The sequence below is a fragment of the Oryzias melastigma genome, linkage group LG9 (assembly GCF_002922805.2).
Source record: "Oryzias melastigma strain HK-1 linkage group LG9, ASM292280v2, whole genome shotgun sequence".
NCBI classification, from domain to species: Eukaryota; Metazoa; Chordata; class Actinopteri; order Beloniformes; family Adrianichthyidae; genus Oryzias; species Oryzias melastigma.
In genome coordinates, this window is record NC_050520.1 from 6020866 (window position 1) to 6032765 (window position 11900).

An 11900-nucleotide genomic window follows, 5' to 3' on the forward strand; every position below is an offset into this window, starting at 1 on the left:
GTCACACTGGTTGAAGTTTTGGCTAAAGATGTTCTGGATCTGTTTTAAAATGAGTCAAAATCAAAAGTGAATCAAATCTTTGTTGAAATAAACCGTTACACACTTGAAAATTAACCATCTATTTTCAGCAGGTGATTCCAGATTTAAAAGAAAATAAAAAATCAATCAGTATTTGTATGAACCCGTGACAGATGACCCTCCTCGTACAGTTTCTGAGTCATAACTGATTTGTCAAAGAGGGAATGAGCTCCTGAAGACGATTTTTTTCCTCTAATTTACCATGAATGGAGCGTTAAGCTGAATTACTGCAACAAATGTGATGCAGTTGGAGCGTTTTTCAAAAAAATTCATGCGTTCATATTCTTGACTAAAAACTCTGGCAGCACATCCCTGCTTAGAGTCTATTATGATGCAGATAACACAGGAGGAACGACCAGATTTATCCATGTTGGATCGGTTTGTGTCAACGATGCAACAAGCTTCACAGCTTAGGAGCTACAGAAGAGGTGGAGTTACTGTTTTAGATCGTTTTTAACAAGAAAGAACTAAATTATAAATATGATCTGTTATGTTAGTGGAGGAGAGTGACAAAACTAAAGTGTGAAACCAACATTTTTCTTTGAATTAAGTAGAATTAGACAAAACAGTTAGTTTTAGTTATCCTGAAACACTTTCTGCTTAATGTGTAAAAACTAGGGCTGAGAATGATTGAAAAAATTAAAGAATTATTGCAAACCGAGAAAATATTATTGCGATTGATTGCAATTAACTTATTTTTGTTTTTGGATGCAGTAATTCCTCTACTACTGTGAATAATCACGATGTGAAAACGCAAAACTTTACATTTAAAATATTTATTTGTAATTAAAGGCTATCAACCAACTAAAAAAGAAAAAAAAAGTCAGATTAATCACACTTTTTTGTTATGATTGATCATTAATAATCCCAATGTTTTACTACTGGGTACATTTTATGAAAATTTGCTGCTTTTGAACAAAATGATACATTTTTCCTTTATTTTTATTGTCTGAGATTGTTTTGTTTATCAAATGTTAACCCAGAAACGTCATCAGTAAAAGCTTTTGTCAGCAGTATGACTCCAATAAATCAAAGATGTTGACACACATTTATGTTAAGTTGCATTAATTAATGTTGTGTTAATTCGAGTTAGATAATCGTGTGTTAATGCATCAATGTTCACAGCCCTTGTTAAAACATATGCATAAAATATGTTAAGATTGAGGGTTGGAATTTAAACGATTTTCTCATTTTTGGGCACTTTCTGTTAATTATTTAACTTTTAAATTTGTGTTTCAAAAATTTAAAACAAAATATGTAAATCTTCCATCTACTTAGAGATTCAACAAAAAGCAGAATTGGAGATCGATACGTTTTATTTTCTGTTCTAAAACTTGTAGCTAGTACTTACAAAATAAGAAGAAATGTGTTTGCTTAGAGAAAGAAGAAGCAAAAGCTCTGATGTAAACAGAAAATGTTTGAAGGGCAAACTAGTTCTTTCATGGAGTAAAGTGTCTGCAGAGCTGCTTTTCTTCTGTCTATCTGGATTTAAGAGCAGAATTTCACTCAAACAACACCTCCTACATAAATCCGATAGTAGTTTTTTACTCCAGTCCATCACTGAAGTCCTTCAGATTCACAGACTTTTTTTTTTTGGTCTCATTACTGACAAAACTTTTCATCAGACGATTAAGAAGTCTTTTATTTTGGTGAGATAATTTGTTACTTCAGCATTTTAAATCAAAAACATGATGTCAAAGAGCAGGAAAGCCTTCCAGTGAATCATTTTCAATTAACACTCGGCCACATTCCTCTGCTGGATTTGTCTCATTAAACTTGAATCTGACATCGAGGAAGCATCTTGTTTTTAAAAGTGTGGTTCCTTCGCTACATCTGAATAAAAAATACATTTAAAAAAAGAGTGTCTGTGTTTGGTGTTGATCTCACAGGGCCAGGAGGATGCAGGCACATCCAGCAGAGCAGTTTTGGTTGGAGATGTGTGGGCGGTGCAAACACACAAACATCCTCGGTGCAGATCATGCCCCGAGTTATTTCTGCTCTCCCCGAGGTGAGCCTCGGCTGCACAGCCTCGCTGTCATTCACTCAGGAGCATGAAGGGCTTCCAGTTAAGCACTTTAAGCAGTTGGCGTCAGACAAACATGTAAATCCTCAGCTGCATCACATTTCTGCCCCCTGGGGTCCTGAGGAGGGAGGAGGAAGCTGGTCATCAGGGTGAAATCGTCTATGCAGAGATGTGAGAAGAGGTTTTTTTTTGGTAAACCTGAAGGATGAGAGGGCAGCTGGTGACTCTCAATTACATAGCATGAAATTACACCTTAAATTAAAGCGTTTTACCTAAAAAAGGATCAGCAGATCGGATCAGAATGACAGAACTGTTACCAGCATCTGAGCATAAACTTTTATTTTTGACTAAACAGTGCCCTCTAATGAAAAAACACTATTAGACCCACAAAAACAACAACAAAAAAGTTTTTTTTAAAGTTCTGTTTACAGATTGTGATAAATATACAGATAAGGCACAGCTTTACAGTGGAAATCCTCTTCTTCCTCTAATGCTTTGTTCAACTAAATCTCAAATAAAACTACAAAGGTGGATACAAACAGAGTACACCTGAGGGGAAAAAAAACTACATCCGGAAAACTCCAAAGTGAGTCTTCTTAGTGGGAGCGTTGAGAGCGGCGCTGAGGCTCAGGCCCAAAACCAGGCGGGTGTCGGCTGGGTCGATGATGCCGTCGTCCCACAGCCTGCAGGAACCAAACAGAGCTTCAGCTCAAACACAACACCTTATTTATTCATTTAAACAGGAGGATAAGCATCTTAAGATGCATCATCTCGTTTTTTAAAGGGACCTCAGTATCAGATATTTACAAGAGAGGATGAGAAACAATAAACTAGAGAGAGAAAAAAAACATATTTGTTCATTTATTTTTATTTTCAGCACGGATTCATCAAAGTCTGAACATGTAGGTGTATTCAAGAAGAGAAGTTCATGAACATGTAAAAAAACAGAAGTTAGAAAAAAAAAACAATTTAAATCAGTTTGGTTCATGAAACAATTTAAAAATTTGTTAAAAATGTGTCTTTTTTAAAAATATATTCATTCTTTCTTGCCGTCTTTTACGACACTATCAGTTTTATTTGTATATTGCTGATCCTTATTCAAACACCCCTTTGTGCTTTTAAGCCAATGTTTTGTTTTACTTTAATCCTCCTATGAGATCCAGACATTTTCATTACAAAGCCCCTTTAATGATACAATTACTGTGGATTTATGTTATGACCTAGTCGGGAACACTTTTAAAGTCCTGGTACATAAACCTGCAAAGACTTTCCACGTGGCTGAAGACTTTCAAACAAGATGACCTTTCAGAGAGAAAGTTTGCTGATTCGACACAACTTTGTCTTGGACACGGAACACATCCATCAAAGTAAGAAGCAGCACCGCGTGAGGATCCAGCTGCTGTGTGGCTGACGGGACCTGACGGACTGACAGGAGGGGCTAAAACTATGTGACCCCCGAACACTTATCCAATGAGTCTTTTCACAGAAAAGACACGAAAGGTCGACTGGATCACCTGCACACTAAAACCAGAGCCGTCAGGGGAAATTAACCATAGAATTGACAGAAGATTCTAATTCTTTAAAAAATATTCAAGCACTTTAGTTAAATCTACACAAACATTCTGCAATATCTTTTTTTCATGAGATATAGATTGTATCAGTGATGATACATTCTGTAATTTGGTCCATTTTTGCACACAAAAAGGATAATTTAAGAAGGAAAAATATTAGTGAATGTTCAGGGAAAAATTTCCTTAAATGTCTTAAATTTGATCCACACATTTAAACATTTTTTGCATCTTAAAAAAAAAAAAAAAAAAATAGTCAATTACATAAGTTATGCTGACCATAAAGTTTTCAAAATTAGTAAAACTTTTTCCACCAAAAGTTTTTCTGAAGTTTCATAGAAGCAGCCATTTTGAAAGGATCAGGAAAGTCCCTTCTACTGCCCCTAGTGGAATGATGATGAACTACATAAAAACATAAATCTAAATAGGTTTTTATTAGGGCTGGGTACCCCCAATAATTTCCAGAATGGATTCGATTTCAATCAATTGGATTCAGATCTTTTCTTAACGATTATTTCAATCATCTCAACTCAATTAAATTAAATTACAATTTGAGTTTACACATTCAGACACATTTGTTTAGAAATACACAAATAATCTATATATATGTTTGACAATAGTAATCTGATGCAGCTCACATACTGTAAAATGTTTTAGTGAAATAATAATGAGATTGTTAATACCACACAGTGTTACATGGATTCTCAAATGAAGAAACTCCAACAATTGTTCTGCCTCTCCTGGAGGGTGTTTCAGTTTGGTCGCTAGGTGGCGATCACGCTATAGCATTACATCTTATGTCAGAAGAAGAAGAAACTTAAAAATGTTACCTAATTTTTCTTTTCCTTAAAATAGTTTGGAAAATTCCTGCCTTTGAGTATATACAGATGTTCATTTATTCAACAATGTATGCTAACATCCACCAAGCGTTGGCATTAGCCGTCCTATGGGAACTCCCATTATACATTAGCATCAAGCTAGCAGACATTAGCATTATGTGTTAGATCGATCTCTACTTTTATGGATCAATTATTGATCTATTAAGCTTAGATCGATCCAGATCGATTAATTGATTTTATCAACCCTAGTTTTTAAGGAAAGATTTGATCTTGCTAATGAGATACGGGTCTCATCGAATATTAAATGAGTAGTTATACGGGGTTAGGATAGAAAACAATTTCTAAAACACATTCAATATTGTTTGAATTTTTAGGTCCAGCTCTGGGAAATTAATATGATGTAATTTACCAACAATGAACGACTATAATCAGACAAAATACTGCAATTACCATTTAACCTCTGCAGGGTTTTTTAGTTTTCCTCTTGCTGGAGTTTTGTCAGCAGCTGACAGCTGCAACCGCATCCCAGAGTGAGGGGGGGTTTGTGTTACAGTATGAGTCAGACATGGTGTCTGAGGGAGCAGCCAAGGCAGACTTGGATTTCTGTGATGTTCTCAGCGAGGTGGCAACAGTTTCTAAACCCATGAATGCTAGAAGAAAGACATTTCTTTTGTACATCAAAGAATGTGAACGTGTTCCAGCAAACACTTAAAGTCCCACTCCGATGAATATTGTGTTTTGGAGGTTCTTAACATTCTTGTAATGATGGAAGACATATATTAAGAAAACTAAGCTTAAAAATACATTTATTGTGAGTGGACAAAAAAATACTTTTTGAAAAAAAGAGCTTATTTTTGATGTAGGAAAGCTCCCTGCTCCGTTCCAATCTAATTAGTGTTGTCATGTGATACATTTTTGTATGCGCTATTAATTTCTCATGACCTGTGATTAGTTAATCTGTTTAAATAGAATCTAATGATAGCTGTAAAAAGCCTCATTTTGAGGCATTTCCCTTAAAATTTGTGGTACATTAAGAGATCAAAATTTTCTTTGAACTTCTTTGAAGTTTTCCTATTAAAACAGACTTCCAACCTTTACTTTTACATCACCAAGTTGTATTTTTTTTAAATCCGGAACAATTAAGAAAAAAAGAAAATCCAAACAAACATCAGGTTCAGAGACATACCTTACTCCACAGTTAATCATCTGATGCGACCAACCCTCCATGTACCCCAATAGTTCATGATAACACACATCTTGTCGAGCTATATCCAATACAGGATAGATAATAGTTGTGGGGTTATTGCATTACTTTAATTCTGTTAAGAACTACAAAGTTGCACAATGATGACATCATATTAGTGTTGGCTGCGATGTAAGACACGTTTTAGTCAAGTTCAAATAAAACATAAATATTTGTACCTTTATTTTATATTTGACAACACAACAAAAGTTGATTAATGCAATACAAAAAAAAAAATAAAAATCACACTAATTTCTTTGTAATTTATTATTCGCCATTAATGCATTATTTTGACGTGGGAAAGTTTTTCTGCTTGGAGGAGGAGTTTTTTGAGGCATGTCAAAATTGACATTTTTCACAAAACTTCAACAGAAACACTGTTTTCAAATTAAATGAGTCCTGTGACCAACAACCGGATACCACTCATAGCGGGCGCCACAAAAGGTCCCACAGCATCACACAGCTCATCAAAAGTTGGGCGTGTCATTTGGATTTGTTGGCTCCACGATCATCACCAACCACGATTTCCCTGAATGTCTCCATCCGTAGCCACTCCCACGTAACTTATTTCTCTGTGACCTGAATAAGACTCCGACGTCTCCTTTGATAGATGATGATGAGCGCTAGTGTCATAGCAGGAATTTGAATGTTTCTGCTGTAAATTAAAGTTTTCCTCACATCCGTCGTCATGTTTTTAAATAACTTTTCAAGCGGGTTGGTTTGTTTATTCACATAATTATGAATGAATTTCCAGAATTTGGATAAAGTTTTGCGTAGGGAGTGGGGTTGCTCTGCACCAACAGTCCCGTTCTCAACTCAGAGGTGAATTTCTAATGAAGTACTGCCGCTCTACAGAAACTGTCCTGGGAAACAATAGTTTTTTATTTTATTTTGGCTAAAAACAGCATAATCTAGCAATGCTTAAAAGACAGATCAAAAGATGATCTTAGCTGATTTAAAAAATGATTAAGAACTTGTAGATGAGCACCTTAAAGCAGTGCAGTGGCCCCAACCAAAAGCTGATTTTCATCTCAGAGTGTCGTCTGCATCTCAGTTTAGTTTCATCAGCATAATAATTGCATTTAAAATGCCTCCCAGAAACGTCTGGAATGCAGAAGCCTTTCTCCACATATGATCTTTGTAACAACTCAGTCGTCTTAATGTGTGCTCTGCTCACAGACGTAATGATCACATGAAAATCCAATAAACACAAACCAGCAGGCTGTCTAATGGAGACCAAATAAACTTCAGCTGCACCGCAGCGTCTCTAACCACGCCGAGTCTCCGGTTTATTGTTTCTCTGTTCTGCTGAACGGGGCGGATTTCAGGAAAATGATTTGTTCCTGCCTTACATAGTCGACTCTCTCTGAGTAACACCAGGATTTAGTCCCTGAACAAGCCTCACCTGGCACTGGAGTAGTACGGACTTCCCTCTTCTTCGAAGCGGCGCACAATGGGCTCCTTCATGGCAGCTTCTTGTTCTGCTGTGAACTGTGAATAAACAGAGGAAGGCAATAAGGCCGGAAGCTTTAATGGTGGCCTGAATGACTGAAGACGTCCAAGGATGTGAAGCAGAGAGAACACAGATGCTGCCATTGTTGTGAAGACCAGTTTTTTCAAGAACAATTGTAAGAAAACAAGGAAATTACTCAAATGTTGAGGTTATTTGCTACAACTTCTGTGTATGCATCTTAAATAGCAAATAATGAAAGTAAAGTGTTACTAAATATATTAAATAGAAGTAGGAATTTTTAAAAAAGGGCTATAAAATATCTACAAAAATATTCATTGTTGAGGAATGTTATTACTGTGCTCTCAGATTTTTATGGTTGGGATAAATCACCCTGAAAAGAATAATGATCTTGCTGTGAAGCAAATTATGCAATTATTTCCCACTGTCACTTCTTAGTCATCCCAGCGTTACAGTTCACTGAAACTCCGGGAGGAAACGCAGACAACAAAATCAAGGCTTTTCTCTGCACAAACAATATTTTCACCCTCCTGTTGATTGAGTCTACTTTAACCAAATGTCTCCATCTGAATGATTACGGAGTGACTGACTGGACGCTTGTTGAGGTTTAAAGTGGATTTTTCATGTTTCTAAAGCAAACCTCCAACAGCTCTGAAATGGTCACAGAACTTAGAAATGTTCCAATAAACCTTGGAATATGATACAAAGGACAAATCAGGTCACCCAATGTTTAAACCCAAATGCATCAATGGCCTTGTTTATATTTTGAAGAAGCGTTCCCTTTAATAGACTGTTTCTGCCAATTATATTATTTTTAAGAAATAAAAAAATCAAAATGAAAAAAAAATCCCTCTCTTTCTATCTCACTTTTCAAAGATAAACTGTTATGTCTTTTTCATCTTATTTTTAAATAAAAATCTTACAAACTTTTTGTGGCTTAAAGTTTAAAATCTGTCGTGTTTTAAGTTTAATTGTCACAAAGTCGCTGATCTCCAACCTCAAAAACTCACAGAAATGTTCTTCCAAAAAATAATCTCAACCTCTCATGTTAGAAAATCTTGTGCTTTGAATAAAAACAAACCACCAGGTTCATAAAAATGAAATGTCAAGGCTTCTAGGATTTGTTTTTGCATTTTACTTATTTATTCCTTCCAACTGTGATTTCTTCTAAATAGCAGTGAATGCAGTTTATTTTTCACAAAAAGAAAAACATTTGTGGCAGCTTAGTTGTCTTACACTATTTTAAAGAGAGAATCTTATAGAAAAATTCTGAATAAAAGTTGAGTTTGTCATTTAAGTGAAGTTTTTTTAAAAAATGACTCAACTGAGAGTGATGTAAACAGAGACTGTATGTGTCTCAGCTGTGTTTGCAACAGAGGAATAAATCATAAATTTAAAAGGAGTAAAGATTATGGAATACGTAAGGGATAATGCACGACGAAGCGCGCATTATCAGAAATGAACACATGCTATGGCATGCGTTCATTTCTGATAATGCGCGCTTCGTCGTGCATTATCCTGCCTATGCCAGGGTCACTTACAAAATAAATAAATATTCAATTGATTTTGAGTATTTTATTCTTGTTTTTTTTTTTTATTTAGATCGCTTTTTCACAAAAAGCTGACTAGAGAGAGAGGGTTTATAAAATAAAAAAAATACATTCGCAGAAATTAAATTCACATAATCTCTCTTTTGCTACTTGTTTCCCACATTTTTCAAATGCTAAATCACTCAAAACGCAATGCATTGTGGTCTATATTTGCCAATCTAGTGAGCATCTGGGCATGCTGTTTTTTTTGCAGAAACTTCTGGGAAATTTCCAGAGATTTTAGAATTGGACAAAATGCTGAATGCCCTCTAGTACATTAAAGGTGGAGTAGTGAGTGAAAATGGACAAAACCACACTCTGCAACAGATTTAGAGGAAATAAAAACATCTGTCTATAAAATAGGAGTTGAACTTTCTCAAGAACTACAATCTGCTTTATTGTCCCTTCTCCTTCACCACATCCAGGTCTTCTCCTATGATGGAAATGGTGTTTATCAACTTAGAAGCCACAAACCTTTCATTTATCTTGTTAATTGTACATTAACTAAAATAAATAGCACCTATTATTAGGATGACAGTCCTAAAACTGCACAATATGGTAGTTTTTAATAAAAATAGAATATATATCAGTGACTTAAAATGAAAAGCTAATTCAACTTTAAAGATGAACTTAAAAAAAGGCAGATAAATGAGTCTGGAAAATGAAATACCACCTGGGATACTATTCAGAACCTGAACATTAATGACATTTTTCTTTTTTTTTTATGTTGGGACTTTGCTCCCTCCGTTAAAGTGTCTGTCTGCAGGGCATCGATGTGACGAGTCACTCTGGAGCCGTTACTGCTCCCTTAATAAACCCATAACACCGGAGCCAGCGCGCTTTTATTACAGACATTCAATCAGCGCGTCATTCAGAGCAGGTCATCACAGACATCACTCAGTGCTGATATTATTTCACCCCCCATGCCCGACGCTGGCTGAAAGAAGGTTTTCATTATGTTTATGCTTTGGGCACCAAGTCAGGTTGAGAGCGGACGGGCCGATGGTCGTGAAGCGTTACCTCTTTTCCCTCGCGTGCCCTCTGATCTTTAGTGATGGTGGCGAGGACTGTAGCTGCCTGCTCCCCCCCCATCACGGAGATCCTGGAGTTTGGCCACATGTACAGGAACCGCGGGCTGACCACAAATACGACATTTTTATTCATTATTGACTTGGAAGAGGGTTGAATGACAAAAATCTTTAAAAAGATGAAAACTTTAAAGCACTACTATGGTGAGTAAAAAAAAATAAATAAATATAAATGGAGAGATTTTATAAAATAGCTGCTATTTTAATGATTTATGCAACCATAATCTGGTAACTTATAAAAATAAGTCTTTAGTGAACTAAGACCCACAAAATAAGTTTAACCTGTTAATATAACGCTTTAACAGTGAATACAAAGGACTAAAATAAAAGTGTAGCGACTCAAAGATACGGAAGCCAAAAACGGCCTGCCCCACTTTTTTATTTTTGATCGTTTGCTCATTATAACGAGATCAACTTCCTCAGGAAACCAAAATAATGAGAAACGTACTGTCCCTTTTTTGCACTTAACCTGTTTAAGTCTCTTTATTTTGTGGTTAACAACAAAAACAGCAGAAGAAAACTCTCCAAAGGTGGCTTTTTCAGTTGAAATTCATTTTCTCGTGATAACGAGATAGTGGTTCTCATTATCATGACAAAACAATAAAATAAAATAAAAAAAGTGGGCAGACCATTTGGGGATTCCGTACAAATATGTAGTAAAAGTTAAAAAAGTTTTTTAAGTAATTTCTAAACATATTAAAACTAAACGTGTCATATTTAAAACTTGTTTTACAGCTAAAATATTTGAATAAAATAAATATATCTCCACTACAGAACTATTTTTTAATTGAATTAAACTAACCTTAAAGTCACATATTAAAAAAATGCTATAGAAAAATAAAACTTCAATAAGTTTTAATAATAAAAGCAAAACCAAAGTGTTAGCAAAATTTATGAAAGATGCATCAACAAAAGACACCTTTGCATAAACTTCAGACATTTGCCATTGAATTCTCAAAAAAAGAGAAAGAAATGAAACAATTTTCAAAGTAAAAGCACAGACAGGAAACCACTTTGAATGTGATCTACATGAGACGCTGCATAACAATGTTCTGATCAGTAAAGCTTCACAGGCTGAGAAATGACTTTGAAAACATTATTAATGAACTTAATCCACCTCCAAATCAATGTGTAATTAAGAGTATGTGAAAAAATTCCTCTCAGAAAGAGCAACACTGGGCAAATCTTCTTATTATGTACCCTGAAAATATAAATCACCAGAGGAGATGACAAAACACAAACTAAAGACATTTCATTTTTGGTCTGTTAAAAGGGTTACGTTGTTGTTCTTAGAGGAGTTCCTCCCTACCTGTACGCTCTTCCACACATGCCATAGTTGCCGGCTCCGTAAGAGCCTCCAATGATGACAGTGATTTTGGGCACGTTTGCACAGGCGACAGCGGTAACCATCTTGGCTCCATCTTTGGCGATGCCTCCGGCTTCATACTCTCTCCCAACCATGAAGCCTGGGATGGAGAAAGATGACAGAAAAGAAGAATAGAAGTTGCTCTTCTGAGATTTGAAGAATGGATTTATGCCGATAGAGAAGGAAAGTGGACACCAACCTGTGATGTTCTGAAGGAAAACAAGTGGAATGTTGCGTTGGCAGCATAATTCAATAAAATGCGTCCCCTGGAAAGATAATCAATAATTCATGATGTGGCGAATACTCCAGACCAGGAAAAACTTGCCAAGAGGTAAAACCTGACAAGGTACCATCACTACAATGAAATAAATAAGCTGGTAATTTACAGGGGAGCATATTGAAAGCAAAGCGAGCGCTGTTAGCCGCCCGAGGTGAGGTCGGCCGTGACTTTATTGTTTCAGTGTTAAGAATGCTTCAAGTATTTTTTTATTTGTATTTCTCTTTGCTTTTTTAAGAGAACGTTAAGACAAAAATATTTCAGCAGAATTTGCTAAAAATAGGGGTGTTGCGGATCACAAAACTCACGGTTCGGATCGTGTCACGGTTTTAGGGTCACGGTTCGGATCACTTTTCGG

General features: G+C 35.8%; 1 protein-coding gene across 1 annotated transcript in view; it reads right to left on the minus strand.

Annotated features, from left to right (window-relative positions):
• Positions 1-1702: 1702 nt before the first annotated feature.
• The window catches only part of mccc2 (methylcrotonoyl-CoA carboxylase 2 (beta)), a 24440-nt gene continuing 14242 nt past the window's right edge, over positions 1703-11900 (minus strand). Inside the window, exons 13-17 of the mRNA XM_024275585.2 lie at positions 11465-11531; positions 11209-11365; positions 9832-9946; positions 7157-7242; positions 1703-2784 (exon numbers count right to left, since the gene is read on the minus strand). Of these exons, the coding sequence (XP_024131353.1) occupies positions 2667-2784; positions 7157-7242; positions 9832-9946; positions 11209-11365; positions 11465-11531 (543 nt within the window). The 3' untranslated portion in view covers positions 1703-2666. The remainder of the gene's footprint in view (positions 2785-7156; positions 7243-9831; positions 9947-11208; positions 11366-11464; positions 11532-11900) is intronic.